The sequence below is a fragment of the Bufo bufo genome, chromosome 1, assembly GCF_905171765.1.
Source record: "Bufo bufo chromosome 1, aBufBuf1.1, whole genome shotgun sequence".
In the NCBI taxonomy this organism is placed as follows: domain Eukaryota; kingdom Metazoa; phylum Chordata; class Amphibia; order Anura; family Bufonidae; genus Bufo; species Bufo bufo.
In genome coordinates, this window is record NC_053389.1 from 480,237,789 (window position 1) to 480,256,927 (window position 19,139).

Here is a 19,139-nt window from a genome sequence, read left to right on the forward strand (position 1 = left end):
CTAATAATTCTATAGGTGAGTGTGTGTGTGTGTGTGTATGTGTATGTGTATGTGTATGTATATATATATATATATATATATATATATATATATATATATATATTACACTTTTTTGCCGGACTCTGCAGGATGGAAAAGTGTAGTGTACTACACTGTTGCATTCTTTATTTCCCAATGTATACATTTAGGCTCATGTACACGAACATGTGCCGGCCAGGCCCGTATTGCGGCCTGCAGACAGCGGGTCCGCAATATACAGGCCTCAGATGTTTTTGCGCCACATCACGGATGTGGACCCATTCACTTGAATGGGTCTGTAATCTGGAAGGTGCAGTGCCGAATAGAAGCAATACAGATTGCTTCCGTGGTTTTTCTGTCCGTGGCTCCACTCTGCAAAAAAAAAAATAACATGTTCTATTTTTTTGCGGTGCGAACGGATCACAGACCCATTCAAGTTGAATAGGTCTGCATCAGTCTGCGGAATCCACATAAATGTTGCCCCTGCATTGGGGACCTCAAGTTGCGGTTCCCAATGCACAGAATGGACGGGCAACTAGTGATGGCCAGTTCGCAGTGTTCGCCGACGAACACATGCGATCTGCCATCTTTATTCCCAAGCCCAGCGATGCAGAGGTAAGTCCTTACCTGTGCCTGAGCCGCTGGCCGCTCTGAAACACATGCGGTCACCGGGAGCAGGCAGTTCCGAGAACAGCCTTCATCGGGCTGTTCTCGGCACTGCCTGCTCCCGGTGACAGCATGTGTTTCAGAGTGGCTCGCGGCGCAGGCACAGGTAACGGCTGTGATTGATGATCACTGCGGGCAACGGCTGTGTGCATGAGCCCTTAAATGTAGGGCAAATACATGATATGAATCCAGTCTGAGATCATATAATGATCAAAATGCGTAAGCTCTTCTCTTGCCGCATGATTATTATAAACCTTATGTGATTTAAGTACTGGACATTTTTACTTGCCTTTGGAGCTGGACATTCTTGGATTGGATCCTGTGCTGCTTGGCCGGAGGTGGGGTCCATGCACCCAGCCTTGTGAGTCTCTTGGGCTGGTACCTCCTTTTGTGCTAAAATCAGTAAGATACCTTTATAAATGGAAGCAGATACAGTGCACTGGGAATTAAAAGAAGACATTTTAGCTTGCTGTTGACAACCATGGAAATAAATACAAAAGTATGTACAATGATCTCTATGTATATAATGCACCCATAAAAAAATGCTATGCTATTGCTGCCAGGTTCCCTGGGACCAGGTTACACCATATTCTGGATACAGTTGCAAGAAAAAGTATGTGAACCCTTTGGAATGATATTGATTTCTTCACAAATTGGTTATAAAATGTGATCATCAATCCATATAATTCCAAAGGGTTTACATACTTTTTCTTGCAACTGTATATAATGTAGAGCTAAATGACTGGTGTTCCTTTTACCATCATCCTGCTGCTGCGTCATCCAAATAATGCTCATGGAGGCGTATCATAATCCTTGATTGCATGCATTGTAAAAATATTTTTGCTGCATGGAAGGACAAATGTTAGATAAGAATTAATGGTTATTACTCTAGTGTCTATGCATGTGCTGTGCTCTTAGAGCAAAGGTCTCCGGAACTAGGAAGGTAATGGTCTAATCTGCTTCAGAATTGAAACAGATTTCAACTGATCTACAGGATATTCTGCCATAACTTGTACATTTTCTCAAAATGACTGTCTGGATTTACTGAAATATGTAGATGAAGTGGACTTAAGCAGGTTTTCTGTTATACAAGAAGAGCCGTGGTCATGTGTGATGCATTCTCAATAGCAAGTATGGCCTACTGAATCAGTCCAGGATTTCTGACTACTGTTGTCAGTATTGTCTTTGAACAATTGCCAAGGAAGTTGTCATGGATCGGCTGGATGTATTAGGGGAAAATGAGGCGTTACAACAATTCTTTGAAGGTAACTTGTACATTATTGTGATATCATTATTGCTGTTTTTTCATCAGCTAAGATATTTGAATGTTCAACACTTACATGTCCTTTCTGTAGTAATTATTCTACCTTTCCAGAAGGCTCGGTATTTACACAGTTAAGCAGACGTACATACCTGCTGTCCATAGTACATATTACCAATAACTATATGTACAGAATAATATTCTATTGAACTCTGTTCACATTAACAGCATAGATCCGTTTTAAGACTAATCTGAATGAAAAATGAACAGATCTCAATAATTTAAGGGAGTCACTGCAGACTTTGATGTTCTTGCCATTAAAAAAGAGCAGAAACCAGATGAAAGGAGATTAGCCGCAGTGTGAAAAACGCTTTATGTTGCCTGTATGTGTAGTGGTTGCAAATGCAATGTCCTTCACCTGTCAAGGAGGCTAAAAGCCGCATTGCAAAACTGTCACGAGGGTGTCAAGAGCCACGCCTGACTCCGTTATACCCGGGGTCAGGAAGTCGCAGCGGGTGCTGTTTATTAATGGTAGCTTTCTGGGTTTGCCTTGCCATCCTTTTTGGCTCACTCAGGGATCCATAGCTTCTCCTCCTCAGCTGTTTCTTGTCCAGCAATCCCAACCTCCTTATATTCCCATCTCTCACTTCTGTGGTTGCCAGATATAGAGCTTCCTGCCTGGACTTCTATACTGACCCTCTGGAGCTGTGTGGCTGTGTTCCCTGGTTGTTGTTCCAGAACGTTACCCTCCGGATCCCTGTTGGGCCTTGGTGGTCTGCTGTTGTCGCCCACCTGGGATTATATGTTTGTCTGTATTGTCTGCCCTCTCCTTGGTGTTTTCCTCTTAGTGTCAGTGGTGCGGACTAGTGATCCCACCGCCTCGTTCACTACATAGGGCTCATCTTAGGGAAAGCCAGGGTTCAGGCACGTGATCGGCGTACGGGTGAGGAACCCGTCTAGGGACGTCAGGGCAGTCAGGTGCCAGCCGCAAGGTGAGTCAGGGGTCACCATCTTTCCCTCTCCCTTGGACAGGGCCTTCCCATTTCCCTCCCTTTGCGTGACGCCGGTCATTACATTATATCTGGCCCTTATTTTGTGTAGGTAAAAAAAAAAAAAAATTTCTTTATACCTACTTAGAATCCAGTATGGATCCAATTGCTGCTTTGTCAAAGCAACTTCAAGGCCTGTCTTTGGAGGTGGCAGGATTGAAGGCGTCGGTCCTCCAGAAACAGCAACAATTGCTACAGACCGCAAGCCCAGCGGTTGCTACAGGTAACCAGGTTGTTGTGGAACCCAAGGTTGCTCTTCCTGACAGATTTTCTGGGGGAAGGGACAAATTTGTGACGTTCCGTGAGGCCTGTAAATTATATTTTAAACTGCGCCCTTACTCCTCTTGTAATGAAGAACAGCGGGTGGGGGTTGTTATTTCCCTGCTTCAGGGGAACCCGCAATCCTGGGCGTTCTCTTTACCCACTGATTCCCAGGCTCTCCGGTCAGTGGATACATTTTTTGGGGCCTTGGGTCTCATATATGATGACCCTGACCGAATCGCACTGGCTGAATCAAAGTTACGGAGACTCCTACAGGGAGAGCAGCCAGTAGAGGAGTATTGCTCAGAGTTCCGTAGGTGGGCTACGGATACCCAGTGGAACGACCCGGCTCTCAGGAGTCAGTTCTGCTCTGGGTTATCCGAAAGGATTAAGGATGCGCTTGCGCTGTATGAGACTCCCTTTTCCCTTGATGCGGTTATGTCCCTTTCTATCAGGATAGATAGACGTCTTAGGGACAGATTGAAAAATCCGGAGCAACTGGTAACCCCTCCCAAGCAGCAGTTAGTCTGTACGGACTTAGACGAGCCTATGCAGCTAGGAGGAACTACTCGTCAGGTCCGTCCTCCTGAGGCTCGCCGTAGGCGTGGGGTTTGTTTTTTCTGTGGGGAGAGGGGTCATTTTATTAATGTCTGTCCTTCCTTTCTCAAAAACAAAAGACCGTCGGAAAACTACTAACCCCAGGCTGTGTGGAAGATGTCAGCCGGGGGGTATACGTTTCCTCCATACGAACATCGCAATTTGTGTTGCCAGCGGTTGTTGTTTTTGGTGTTAAGACGGAGACTATTTCTTTTTTTCTAGACCGTGGAGCAGGAGTAAATTTGATAGATGCCCATTTTGCCCACACTATGGGTTTGTCTCTCTGTACGCTACAGAGACCTATTCCCATATTCGCTATTGATTCTGCTCCTCTGTCTCAGAGAAACCTCACTCACATTGTCCATAACTTACACCTTCGGGTAGGGGACCACCATAACGAGTGGCTTTCATGTTATGTTCTGGAGGGGCTTCCCACTCCTGTGGTGTTAGGTCTTCCCTGGTTGGTAGCGCACAATCCAGTGGTGGATTGGCAGGCCAGGGAGATATTGGAGTGGAGTGAGCATTGCAGAGAAAATTGCTTAAATAGCAATTGCTTAGTTGCCTTCATAGCTACCCTACCTACATTTGTTTCGGACTTTGAGGACTTTTTTTCTGAAAAGGGTTGCCAGCCAGACGTTACCACCTCACCGTCCTTATGATTGCCCGGTTAACCTGATTCCCGGTGCAAAATTACCCAAGACCAGGTTATATAATCTTTCGGGTCCGGAGAGACAAGCCATGAAAGATTATATCTCCGAGAGCTTGGCTAAGGGACACATCAGACCCTCTTCTTCACCCGTGGCTGCAGGGTTTTTCTTCGTTAAAAAGAAAGATGGGGGCCTGCGTCCTTGCCTAGATTTTCGCGAATTAACCCGGATAACCATCCGAGACCCATACCCTCTTCCTCTCATTCCTGACCTGTTTAATCAGATTGCGGGTGCTAGGTGGTTCTCCAAACTTGATCTTAGGGGGGCCCACAATCTGATTCGTATCAAGGAAGGGGATAAGTGGAAGACAGCTTTTAACACCCCTGAGGGGCATTATGAAAATCTAGTCATGCCTTTCGGTCTGACCAATGCTCCTGCTGTCTTCCAACATTTCGTTAATGACATTTTTAGTCATCTTATCGGCAGGTTTGTGGTGATATACCTAGATGATATTTTAATTTATTCGTCTGATCTGAAAACACATGAGGTGCATGTCAGACAGGTACTGCAGGTCCTATGGACGAATAAATTATATGCTAAAATTGAAAAGTGTGTCTTCGCCGTTCAGGAAATACAGTTCCTAGGTTATTTATTATCTGCTTCAGGTTTCCGTATGGATCCTAGGAAGGTCCAGGCAATTTTAGATTGGGATCTTCCTGAGAACCTCAAAGCACTGCAACGGTTCTTGGGCTTCGCAAATTTCTATAGAAAGTTCATTAAAAATTATTCGGTGATTGTAAAACCCCTTACTGACATGACTAGGAAGGGGACTGATTTTTCTAAATGGTCTGACGCCGCTAAAATTGCTTTTTCCTCTCTAAAAGAGAGGTTTACCTCGGCACCTGTACTAATCCAACCTGATGTCTCCCAGCCTTTTATTGTTGAAGTTGATGCATCAGAGGTGGGAGTGGGGGCTGTGCTGTCTCAGGGTCCGTCTCCTGGCAAATGGCGTCCTTGTGCGTTCTTTTCTAAAAAACTATCTGCAGCAGAGAAGAACTATGATATTGGCAATAGGGAACTATTAGCTATTAAACTAGCGTTTGAAGAATGGCATCACTTTTTAGAGGGGGCAATCCACCCCGTCACTGTTAATACGGACCACAAAAACCTTCTGTACCTCGAATCAGCTAAGTGTCTCACCCCTAGACAAGCTAGGTGGTCGCTATTTTTTACCAGGTTTAACTTTGTTATTACCTATCGTCCTGGGGCAAAAAATACCAAGACAGATGCACTATCTCGTTGTTTCCCTGGAGGGGGTAATGTGAGTGATCCGGTACCCATTCTACAAAGAGGAGTGGTTGTCTCTGCGGTACACTCTGTTCTGGAGGGGAAGGTGTTAGAGGCCCAGGGGGACGCCCCGGTCTCTTGCCCCTCAGAGAAATAGTTTGTTCCGTTAAACCTGCGTCTCGAATTATTAAAGGAACATCATAATTCGGCACTTGCTGGGCACCCGGGTAGTAAAGCAACCTTGGAGCTATTGTATTGTCGTTTTTGGTGGCCAAGGTTGCGTCAGGATGTAATGGATTTTGTGTCTTCCTGTTCTACTTGTGCGCGCGCGAAAGTCTCTCATACACGTCCTGCAGGGTCTTTATTGCCACTTGTCATTCCCAATAGGCCATGGACACATCTGTCAATGGATTTTATCACTGACTTACCTTTGTCTGCGGGTAAAACAGTTATCTTGGTAGTAGTGGACAGGTTTAGTAAAATGGTACACTTCATTGCGTTACCCGCACTACCTAATGCTAAGACTCATCAGTGAAATCGTGAAGCTTCACGGGGTCCCTTCTGATGTTGTTTCGGATCGGGGAACCCAGTTTATTTCTAAATTTTGGAAAGCTTTTTGTTCCCATTTGGAGGTACACTTGTCCTTTTCCTCAGCTTTCCATCCTCAGTCGAATGGACAGACTGAGCGTACCAACCAAAACCTTGAGACATATCTAAGATGTTTTGTGTCTGAAAACCAAGAGGTGTGGTCATCATATTTACCGTTAGCCGAGTTTGCCATAAATAATCGCCGTCAGGAATCTACTGGCAAGTCACCATTTCTTGGTGCATATGGTTTTCATCCCCAATTCTGTACTTTCAAAGAGGGGGGGTCTTCTGGGGTTCCCGAAGAGGAACGGTTTTAGTCATCTCTTTCTTCTGTATGGCAGAAAGTGCAAGCTAATTTGAAAAATATCGGAGGTAAATATAAATGCATGGCTGATAAGAGACGGTCGCCAGGTCCGGACCTAGGAGTGAATGACTATGTGTGGTTGTCTACTAGGAATATTAAATTAAAGGTTCCCACTTGGAAACTGGGTCCTAGGTTCATTGGCCCTTACAAAATAGTAGCCATCATTAACCCCGTGGCTTTTCGCCTGGAGCTACCTCAGACTTTTAAAATCCATAACGTCTTCCATAAGTCGTTACTCAAGAAGTATGTTCCACCTCTAGAACCGTCACCGCTGCCACCTCCTCCTGTTGTTGTGGATGGTAATCTAGAGTTTTAAATATCCAAAATTGTTGGTTTTCGTCGGGTCCGCCGCTCTCTTCAATATCTGGTGCATTGGAGGGGTTACGGTCCCGAGGAAAGAATGTGGGTTCCAGCGACTGAGGTAAACGCTGACAGGTTAGTTCGGGCTTTTCATGCCTCTCATCCTGAGAGACCTAGTCCTGAGTGTCCGGAGGCCCCTCGTAGAGAGGGGGGTACTGTCACGAGGGTGTCAAGAGCCACGCCTGACTCCGTTATACCCGGGGTCAGGAAGTCGCAGCGGGTGGCTGCGCGCTCTATGTCTAAAGACAGTACTGTTTATTAATGGTAGCTTTCTGGGTTTGCCTTGCAATCCTTTTTGGCTCACTCAGGGATCCGTAGTTTCTCCTCCTCAGCTGTTTCTTGTCCAGCAATCCCAACCTCCTTATATTCCCATCTCTCACTTCTTTGGTTGCCAGATATAGAGCTTCCTGCCTGGACTTCTATACTGACCCACTGGAGCTGTGTGGCTGTGTTCCCTGGTTGTTGTTCCAGAACGTTACCCTCCGGATCCCTGTTGGGCCTTGGTGGTCTGCTGTTGTCGCCCACCTGGGATTATATGTTTGTCTGTATTGTCTGTCCTCTCCTTGGTGTTTTCCTCTTAGTGTCAGTGGTGCGGACTAGTGATCCCACCGCCTCGTTCACTACATAGGGCTCATCTTAGGGAAAGCCAGGGTTTAGGCACGTGATCGGCGTACGGGTGAGGAACCCGTCTAGGGACGTCAGGGGTCACCATCTTTCCCTCTCCCTTGGACAGGGCCTTCCCATTTCCCTCCCTTTGCGTGACGCCGGTCATTACAAAAACCTGTAATGGTATTGCCCCCACCTTCCCATTTCTCTCCAGCACAAGTTATAGTGTGGGAATAAGTTGTTTCCTCCTTTTGCCATTTCTGAAGCCTCCATGACTAGAAAGCTGTACAGTTCTATAGATGTCTACAGGCTATAGTGTACCTCAAATGTCTAGGATTTCATTTCACGCAACACACGAAACATGCTACAGTACATCACATTCTGTATTATGGAAGTTTTCGCCCCTAAAAGCTTCCTCTAGAGTACAAAAATAGTATGGTGCCATACAGAAGCACCATATAGTAGAATACTAAGTGCCTATAGCTCTGCAGTATAAAACTTTTCCTTTGGAGGGTTCTTTATTTATTCCCATGCCTCATTTATGTTTGTTGTGCCATTAATGCTATTTCATGAAATATTAAGCACACAGTGTAGGCCATACTGTATTTTTTTTTTAGCCACAACTTATACCCTTGGTTTTTTCAACATTTTTCATAAATAGGTTAATTTATAAAAACGTAAAGCTCAACTAAGTTATGCAGCAAGACTGATCAAAACACAAAGGCAATTCTACATCTGAATGAGAAATGAAAAGAAAATAGAATTTTTGCACCGGGCTATTCAATTGTTTGACCTACTAATATGTCTGGACTCTTCTGCTAACATTAGTGAATTAAGCTCCTATATGGTGATATGAAATATTGATATCAAATTATTGGCAGTTCGATTGAAACTGTTGTGCCTAAAGTGTAAGGGAGTCAAGAGACTCCTACTTTTTCACACATAGGTGACATTGGTTTAAAAATCTTTGCTCCTTAAAGGGGTTGTCCGGGATTGGGGACATTGTTCTAAGTGTACAACAGTAAAACAAATATTACACACATGACTATCCTACCTTTGCCACACATGTCTGATGCCCCGTTTTCATATTGCAAATTCTCAGCCGTAAGTGCCTATTTTCTCATAGTCAGTGATGTACCGGGTCCCTTGCTGCAGAGCGAAGCCTCTTCTTCCGCTTCGCAGGGAGCCCGGTGACATCACCAACAGTCTCTGTAATTATTCAGATCGCAGGGAGGGGCGGTAACTAGGCTGGAAGACATTGCGCTAAGCAACGCCCCTCCAGCCCGGTGACGTCACCATCAGCCCATAGTAATTATGCAGATCGCAGGGAGGGGCGGTGACTAGGTTGGAAGACATCGCGCTAAGCCGTGTGTTATTTGACATGTATCATCCATATTCCATTGCCCAGCAGAAAATTTATTTCCAGAACATCTCCTGTCAATGGTCCATGACTCACTGACAGAACACGGATGCCTTGGCCTGGAGGTTATTGTTAGGCCCTTTGTTACCATGGCTGATCAAAGGGAGCTAGATGTAGCAACCCAGATTGAGTGAGGCAACCAAGGGGTTAAATGGTCAGGATCAAAGTTAGCCCCCATCATGGCTGTTAGAACGGAGTGTCAGCTGTATAATTCAGCTGCTACCCACGACGACTCATGGGAACTACAGGTGAAACTCGAAAAATTTGAATATCGTACAAAGTTCATTTATTTTAGTAATGCAACTTAACCCCTTAAGTACTTAGGACGCACTGGTACGGCATGTTTCCAGAGTCCTTAAGGACCCATGATGTACCGGTACGTCCTGTGTCGTTCCGATCACCGCCGCCCGGCGGGCGGTGATCGGAACCCGGTGCCTGCTCAAATCATTGAGCAGGCACCTTGGCTAAATGCGCGGGGGGGTCCCGTGACCCCCCGTGTCGGCGATCGCCGCAAACCGCAGGTCAATTCAGACCTGCGGTTTGCGGCTTTTTTTTACCTGTGCTTGCGGCGGTGATCGGGCGTGGCATGGAAGGCAGCGCGATGCCTAAGGAAGGCATCGGGCTGCCTTCCGGTGATGAGTCTGTGAGATTAAGCCCCCTGGATCTCACAGGGCGGAAGCTGTATGAGTAATACACACAGTATTACTCATACAGCCAATGCATGCCAATACAGAAGTATTGGAATGCATTGTAAAGGATTAGACCCCCAAAAGTTCAAGTCCCAAAGTGGGACAAAAAATAAAGGGAAAAAAAAAGTTTAAAAAATAAAGTTTTCCCCCCAAAAATTTAGTTTTAAGTAAAAATAAACAAAAACTTCATTTTCCCCAAATAAAGTTAAAAAAAATTGGTAAAAAATAGGGGGGGGGGGGGGAGTATACATATTAGGTATCGCCGCGTCCGTATCGACAGGCTCTATAAACATATCACATGACCTAATTCCTTAGATGAACACCGTAAAGAATTACAAATAAAAACTGTGCTAAATAAACCATTTTTTTTGTCGCCTTACATCACAAAGTAGCGATCAAAAAGGCGTTTGCCCACCAAAATAGTACCAATCTAACCGTCACCTCATCCCGGAAAAAATTAGCCCTTACCTGAGACAATCGCCCAAAAAAAAAAAAAAAACTATGGCTCAGAATATGGAGACACTAAAACATCATTTTTTTTGTTTAAAAAAAGCTGTTATTGTGTAAAACTTACATAAATAAAAAAAGTATACATATTTGGTATCGCCGCGTTCGTATCGACCGGCTCTATAAAAATATCACATGACCTAACCCCTCAGATGAACACCATAAAAAATAAAAACTGTGCTAAATAAACAATTTTTTGTCACCTTACATCACAAAAAGTGTAATAGCAAGCGATCAAAAGGTCATATGCACCACAAAATAGTGCCAATCAAACAGTCATCTCATCCCGCAAAAAATGAGACCCTACCTAAGATAATCGCCCAAAAACTGAAAAAACTATGGCTCTCAGAATATGGAGACACTAAAACATGATTTTTTTTGTTTCAAAAATGATATTATTGTGTAAAACTTACCTAATATGTATACTTTTTTTATTTATGTAAGTTTTACACAATAATATAATTTTTGAAAAAAAAAAATCATGTTTTAGTGTCTCCATATTCTGAGAGCCATAGTTTTTTCAGTTTTTGAGCGATTATCTTAGGTATCATCTCATTTTTTGCGGGATGAGATGTCACAATTTTGAGGTACCCTTTGCTCAGGGGGTATGGATTAATTAGCTGACTAGAGTGTGACACTTTGAGCCTAGGATATTAAACCTTTTCACAAAATTCTAATTTTAAGCTGCATTAATGCAATTCTTTTTAATTTACATTACTGAAATAAATGGACTTTTGCAAGATATTCGAATTTTTCGAGTTTGACCTGTATGTGGTTCTTGTTATGACTCAGATAACATATTTTATTAATAACCAATGCACTGAATTCCAAAGGGTTCACTTATGTTATCTTGCTACTTTAATCTGATCATACACATTACTTAGTTTTTGGCCAACTGCTATATCTCTCTACCTCTCCATACACATGCATGCCTGGCTGGGTATGCATATATACTAAATAGGGAGAGAGAAGAAAGTTACTGCTAGACATCTCTGACAGTGGCTTACCTCACTGAGAACCTGCTCCACACTGTTGCGGTCGTCCGCGCTGTAAGCAGGGAAATGCTGCTCACAAACAGTGAATCTGTGTGGGGACGAAAAATTGCAGTAACGATCCTTCATTCCCATACAGAGCAGATAATAGCTGCATATAGATCCCAAGGTCATTCCCAATCATTGCCCTTTGTAATGACCCCTATGTTTGGGCTCTGCTCATGCACTTGGGTAGTGGCTTCTGTTTATAACAAAAGTCACAAACCTGCTAAATCCATTGTACAGTGGATACCACTGAGCTATACAGGACAATTGAGTTAGTGAAGACAGAGATCAGTCACTACTTGTTTCTGACTGGTAAAGTCTATAAACTTATGTTGCATTTATACTGCCCGGCGGAGAAGTCAATTATAGGGAAGGGATCATTCTTTCCCGATAATTGCCTTCTCACTTTTTCTGGTGAAGAGCTTCATTTACGTGCAGCAATCACCTCCACTGTATGGAGATGAGCGATGGATACTGCTATCCCTCGTCCACATACATACATTCATTGTTTCTGGGCAGCAGATAGCTGTTGATTTAGGCTAGGTCTACACGACAACATTTGTTGCGCGACATTTTGTCGCACCAATGTCGCGTGACAATTTTTATAATGGTAGTCTATGGTGTTGCACTGCAACATGCGACATACTGCGACGCGACAGTTGCAAAAAATCCATGTTGCAGTCCGGTGTTGCACTGCCGCGCGACTTGTCGTTGTGTAGACCTAGCCTTAATGTGTTGCATGAACGATGAACTCAGCTGACGAATTAGTGTTTTGCTCATTCGTCAGGTTATCTGCGACACCTTTACATGGCAGATTATCGAAACAAGTGTTCGTTCTAATCTTCATTCGTGATAATCTTCCTGACAATTGTACGGTGTAAATCCAGCATTACTCTCTTTATCGATTTTATCCTTAGCAAGGCTACTTTGTACACAGCACCTAGTGCGGCTCATTGTGAATTCGGCTTCTCATAAATCCAAATTCTGCAAGCAGTGGTTTTTAAAGATTGTCGCTAAACACCTTATTGTGTTCAAGTGACTTTATTCAGAAATGCTCTTGTTCACACTATGCTCTTTTGATGCAGCTTTTGCATGCTGTTCCAGCGCAGGCCTCCTCATAAATTAAAAGGCATCTGTCAGCAGATTTGTACCTATGACACTGGCTGACCTGTTACATGTGCACTTGGCAGCTGAAGGCATCTGTGTTGGTCCCATGTTCATATGGGCCCGCATTGCTGGGAAAAATGATGTTTTACTATATGCAAATGGAGGCATTGCAGTCACACCTAGAGGCTCTGCTCTCTCTGCAACTGCTGTGCCCTCTGCACTTTCATTGACATGGGCAAGCATGATGATGATTTCACTGCATTGTACTGTTGTCACGACCCATGGTCATGGTCGTGACTCTGGAACCACATGCAGTTGCCTGCGGTCTTGTCTTCTCGTCAATCACAGGTTGAGGGCTTGACAGTATATCTGGCCGTACAAGAATAGGGGCCGAGGTGAATCTCTCCTTCAGAGATGCAAAGGCAGTTTTGGCTGCATGTGACCATTTGGAAAAATCGGATCCCTTTCGGGTCATGTCCGTCAGTGGTTTAACCACCAAGGAATAGTTCTTTATAAATTTTCTATAAAAATTGGCAAACCCCAGGAAGCGTTGCAATGCCTTCAGGTTCTCAGGCAGATCCCAGTCTATAATCGCCCGGACTTTCTCTGGATCCATGTGGAAACCTGAATCTGACAACACATACCCCAGAAATGGCAGTTCTTTTACGGCGAACACACATTTTTCTAACTTAGCAAACAATTTGTTGGCCCTTAATATCTGCAGCACTTGTCTCACATGGATCTTATGTGTATCCAGATCCGGGGAATAGACCAGGATGTCATCAAGATATATCACAACAAATCTCCCGATAAGGTGACTAAAAATATCATTGACAAAATGTTGGAATACCGCAGGCGCATTAGTAAGACCAAATGGCATGGCCAGATATACTGTCACGACCGCTATCCCAGCAGCAGTCGTGTCGCACCAGACGGAGGGGAAGGGGGACCCTTATCTACGGATGGGAATAGTATGGCCACCCCTGACTAACCCTAAGCTGGCACCTGTCTGCCCTGATACCCTAGACGGGGTGTGAACCCGTGCGGCGAGCAGGATGCCTAAACCCTAAGTCACCCTAACAAGCCTAGAGTGGGGAAAGGCCGATGGGAGCGCTAGTCACCATCACTCATGTCTAGGAGAACAGCAGGGGAAGACAGCAACAAACAAACTATAGCAGAGATAGACTTATCCAGTCACGAGCAGAGAAGGCGATCCCAATCACGACAGTCCACGCCGGACAAGAGCTCCACAGCAACACCATCAAACGATCTCCTTCAAAGGTCAGAATAGAACTGGAAGTAAGGACTATATCTGGCAATGACTGCAAGTGAAACTGAAACTAATATAGTAGCTGGGAGTGGCAGACAGGACTCACCTGAGAAGGATGCCTACAAACTCCCAGTCAGGACAAAAAGGTTCACAAGGCAAAACCCGGATGACATACCCTGAACCATGGAGCAAACTCACAAGCTATCGCGAGTAGCAAGTCGCTGCGACCTTCTCCTCCCAGACCTGTCTGGATCAGTCACAGTCGTGACACCTGTCAATCAAAGTGCAGAGAGAGCGGCAGTTGCAGGGATCAGTAACCTTCGGCACTCCAGATAAACTACAACTCCCAGCATGCACACTTTCTTGGCTGTTATTTTAACTCCCATAGAAGTGAAAGCATGATTCTGGGAGTTGTAGTTTCAGAACAGCTGGAGTGTTGGAGGTTGCTGATCCCTGGATAGAGCCTCTAGATATAATGCCAATGCCCAGTTCCTCCTAGAGGCTCAATAGCATATATTAAAACATAATTTTTCTCAGCAATACGGGCACAGATGCCTTCAGCAGCCAAGCACACATGTAACAGGTCAGACAGTGTCATAAGGACAAGACAAATCTGCTGACAGAGGCACCTTAAATGCCTCCTCTGTCACGGGTGAAGTTGCAGATAGCTGGAACTTATAAATAAACGACCGACTGGCTTGATCCCAAACTAAGGAGCATATGGGTGAGCCCTTTAATACCCTAAGAGCTCTCCCTGACTGCTATGCACATGCAAGGGTCTCAATGGTAGATGATTGCATGCCCACGTACCTAAGACTGTGTGACACCTGAAAACCCTATAATAGTGAGGGGACACGACCACTGGCTCCCTGCACTTAATACGGACGGAGTCAGGGTCACCTAGAATCAAGCCAGCAAGGAAGCACAATAAAGTAAAAGACTTATCTGAGCAAACAGCAGCAGCCGCCTCCAGCAGTGAACACTTCATCCAGGAAGTAGTATAAACCGCAAAGTGAGGCAGTATGGGAGAGAATATAAAGGAAGACGATTAGTCTAAATAAGTGACACCTGGCAGAAGGAAAGGAGATGACAAAGTGAAACCAAAACAAAGAACGTCATACAAGAGGTAGAGAAGAACGTCTGTCAGACCTTCTCACAGAACTGGTGGTGACAGTACCCCTCCCTCTACGGGTGGACTCCGGACACTCAGAGCCCACCTTCTCAGGGTGAGACCTATGGAAAGCCCTGATGAGACGAGTGGCCTTAATGTCCACCACTGGGACCCACATCCATTCCTCAGGACCATAACCCTCCCAATGAACGAGGTACTGAAGAGAACAGCGGATAATGCGAGAATCCATAATCCTAGAGACCTGAAATTCAAGATTACCATCAACAAAAATCGGAGGAGGAGGCAAAGAGGATGGTACAGTGGGTTTGACATAAGGTTTTAATAGGGACCTGTGAAAAACATTATGGATCTTCCAAGTCTGAGAAAGATCAAGACGGAAGGCAACGAGATTGATGACGGACAAGATCTTGTAAGGCCCAATAAACTTAGGACCCAACTTCCAGGAGGGAACCTTCAGTTTGATATTCTTTGTAGACAACCACACCAGATCACCCACATTCAGGTCTGGACCAGGCACACGTCTCTTATCCGCTACACGCTTATATCTCTCACTCATCCTCTTCAGATTACCCTGAATCTTTTGCCAAATAAATGACAAAGACGAGGAAAATCTTTCCTCATCAGGTAAACCAGAAGACCCCTCTCCAGAGAATGTCCCAAACTGCAGATGAAACCCATATGCACCAAAAAATGTTGACTTATCAGAGGACTCCTGGCGACGGTTATTTAAAGCAAACTCAGGGACAAAAAAGAATACCAATCCTCCTGATTCTCCGCCAAAAAACAGTGCAGATATGTCTCCAGATTCTGATTGACGCGTTCGGTCTGACCATTCGACTGCGGGTGAAAAGCAGAAGAGAATGACAGCCGAACCCCCAAGCGATAACAGAAGGCCTTCCAGAATCTGGAAACAAACTGCGTGCCCGTATTAGAAACGATGTATGAAGGAATGCCATGCAATTTAACAATGTGATCAACAAACGCTTGCGCCAGCGTCTTAGCATTGGGTAACCCAGGAAAGGGAATGAAATGCGCCATTTTGCTAAAACGGTCCACTACCACCAGAATCACAGTCTTCCCCGAGGAACAAGGCAGGTCCGTAATGAAGTCCATGGACAGATGCGTGCAAGGATGGGAAGGAATGGGTAACGGGAGGAGAGAACCCGATGGCCATGAATGAGGGACCTTGGCACGAGCGCAGGTCTCGCAGGCTGCCACAAAACCCTCAACCGTCTTACAAAGAGCCGGCCACCAGAATCTCCGAGCAATGAGATCCACTGTGGCTCTACTCCCCGGGTGCCCAGCAAGGACAGTATCGTGGTGCTCCTTAAAAACCTTGTGTCGTAAAGCGAGAGGCACAAACAACCTCCCAGGAGGACAAAGATCAGGAGCCTCTGCCTGGGCTGCCTGAACCTCTGCCTCCAAATCAGGATAAAGAGCAGAGACTACCACCCCATCAGCCAAAATGGGACCCGGGTCTTCAAAGTTCCCCCCTCCCGGAAAACAACGTGACAGGGCATCCGCCTTCACATTTTTAACCCCAGGGCGGAACGTAACAACAAAACTAAACCTAGAAAAGAACAAAGACCATCTGGCCTGTCTCGGGTTCAGACGCTTGGCCGATTCCAAGTAGGCCAGATTCTTATGGTCGGTAAACACAGTAATAGGGTGTCTGGCTCCCTCTAACCAATGGCGCCATTCCTCAAAAGCTAATTTGATGGCCAACAACTCCCTATCTCCCACATCGTAATTTCTCTCTGCAGAGGAGAGTTTCCTTGAGAAAAAGGCACACGGACGCTATTTGGCAGGAGAGGGACCCTGAGATAAGACCGCACCCACACCCACCTCAGAAGCATCCACCTCAACAATAAAAGGTAGAGAGACATCAGGTTGTACCAAAATGGGAGCGGAAGCAAAACACTCTTTAATACTAGAAAAGGCTTTAAGCGCATCTACCGACCACGAGGAAAAATCCACCCCCTTTTTAGTCATATCAGTGAGTGGCTTAACAGAGGAATAATTCAAAATGAACTTTCTGTAATAATTGGCAAAACCCAAAAACCGCATCAGCGCCTTCTGATTCTCAGGAAGCTCCCAATCAAGCACAGCGTGGACTTTCTCAGGGTCCATCCGAAAACCAGAAGCATAGAGAAGAAAACCAAGAAATTGAATCTCCGGAACCGCAAACACACATTTTTCCAGTTTAGCGTACTATTATATTCTCCCGCAGAATCAGCAAGACCTGACATAGGTGGTCCCAATGAGTCCTGAAATCAGGAGAAAAAATCTAAATGTCATCTAGATACACCAGCACAAATTTCCCCATTAAATGTTAAAAAATGCTGTTCACTAAATGTTGGAAGACAGCCGGGGCATTCATCAAACCAAAGGACATAACCAAATTCTCAAAATGACCCTCAGGGGTATTGAAGGCCGTCATCCATTCGTCCCCCTCCCTGACCCTGACTAGGTTGTATGCCCCTCTTAAATCCAACTTAGAAAAAACTTTAGCCCCAACAACCTGGTTAAACAGGTCCGGGATCAGAGGAAGCGGATATGGGTCATGAATCGTCTGAAATCCAGACAAGGTCTTTAAAGAAGCATCTTTTTTCTTAACAAAAAAAACAAAACAGCGGCAACAGGTGACTTCGAGGGTCGGATGTGTCCCTTTCTCAGGCTCTCAGAAATATAAGTACGCATAGCGACTCTTTCAGGTTGGGAGAGATTGTATAATCGTGATTTTGGCAGCTTGGCGCCTGGGATGAGATTAATAGGGCAGTCGTACTACCGGTGAGGGGGCAACTCCTGGACACCACTCTCGGAAAACACATCCGAAAATTCAGAGAGAAAAGATGGCACAGTCTTGGTAGAAACCTCTGAAAGAGACGCCATGAGGCAATTCTCTCTGCAAAACTCACTCCAACCATTTATTTGCCTTTCTTGCCAATCAATGGTGGGGTTATGTTTAGTGAGCCAGGGTAGCCCCAACACTAGAGGGGTAGGTAATCCGCTTAAGACAAAATATGACATATCCTCAACATGAACGTCACCCACAGTCAAACGGATATTGTGAACTATGCCCTTTAACGATCTTTGAGAAAGTGGAGCTGAATCGATAGCAAAAACAGGTATATCCTTTTCCAAAGTGCACACCTGGAAACCATGCGTTGTTGCAAATTGATTATCAATGAGATTGACAGCTGCTCCACTATCTACAAAAATGTCACAAACAATGTTCTTGCTGTCTAGCGCCACCCTGGCAGGTAGGAGAAAACAGGAACTACAAGTAAACGGCAAACCTTCAATTTCCACATCAACCTTGCCAATAGTAGTAAATGGAAAGTTTTTAGAGGTTTTTTTTTTTTATTACCCTCAGAAAACTCCATGAATCTCCTAGAGGGGCAAAAATTAGCCAAATGATTTATACCCCCACAACAAAAACAAACCCTCCTCTACTATCAGAGGCAAGCAAACCCAGCTGCATGGCCTCCTCCTCAGAGGGGATTGAGACAGACTGAGACCCCTGCACACTGAATGAAACAGCCCCACTGTCCTTGGGCTGAATATGACAGGAAAGAGTAGTCTCCTCTCTCTCTCTAAGACGCCTGTCAATACGAACAGCTAGAGACATGGCAGACTCTAACGACGCTGGTCTCTCATGAAAAGCAAATGCATCTTTCAATCTTTCCGAAAGACCATGGCAAAATTGACTTCGGAGTGCAGCATCATTCCAACCAGTATCAGCTGCCCATCTCCGAAATTCAGAACAATATATCTCTGCGGACTGTTTACCCTGGCATAAAAGACGCAGTTTAGATTCAGCCAGAGCAATACGATCCGGGTCATTATATATCTGCCACAGGGCTACAAAAAATTCATCCACCGATCGGAGGGGCCGTGCCCCCACCGGCATCGAAAAGGCCCAAGACTGAGCGTTATCCCTGAGCAGCGAGATGATGATCCCCACTGTAAAGGGGGTATATTAATCACCAATATTTATGTAAATATCAATAATTAATATTCATAAATAGGAGGAGCTGTCTATTGATGACTCCACCTATTTATACCTCTATAATAATAACACAATACTTTCACTATACTTTACGCTAATCACTAAACTAGCTGCATGCGCCTTACTGAACTATCGCCAATAACCACACGTTACACAGATAGTTACAAGTAAAACAGGATATTTATTAATATCTAGTACACTACGCACGCAATACACTAACAATACAGCACTATAAATACAGTACTAAACTACACTACACGG

The 19,139-nt window shown here is 44.9% G+C and overlaps 1 protein-coding gene across 1 annotated transcript in view; it reads left to right on the forward strand.

The window, feature by feature from the left end:
- The first annotated feature begins 1,894 nt into the window (after positions 1-1,894).
- MYRFL (myelin regulatory factor like) overlaps positions 1,895-19,139 on the forward strand; it is a 180,736-nt gene continuing 163,491 nt past the window's right edge. Inside the window, exon 1 of the mRNA XM_040413445.1 lies at positions 1,895-1,949. Within this exon, the coding sequence (XP_040269379.1) occupies positions 1,895-1,949 (55 nt within the window). The remainder of the gene's footprint in view (positions 1,950-19,139) is intronic.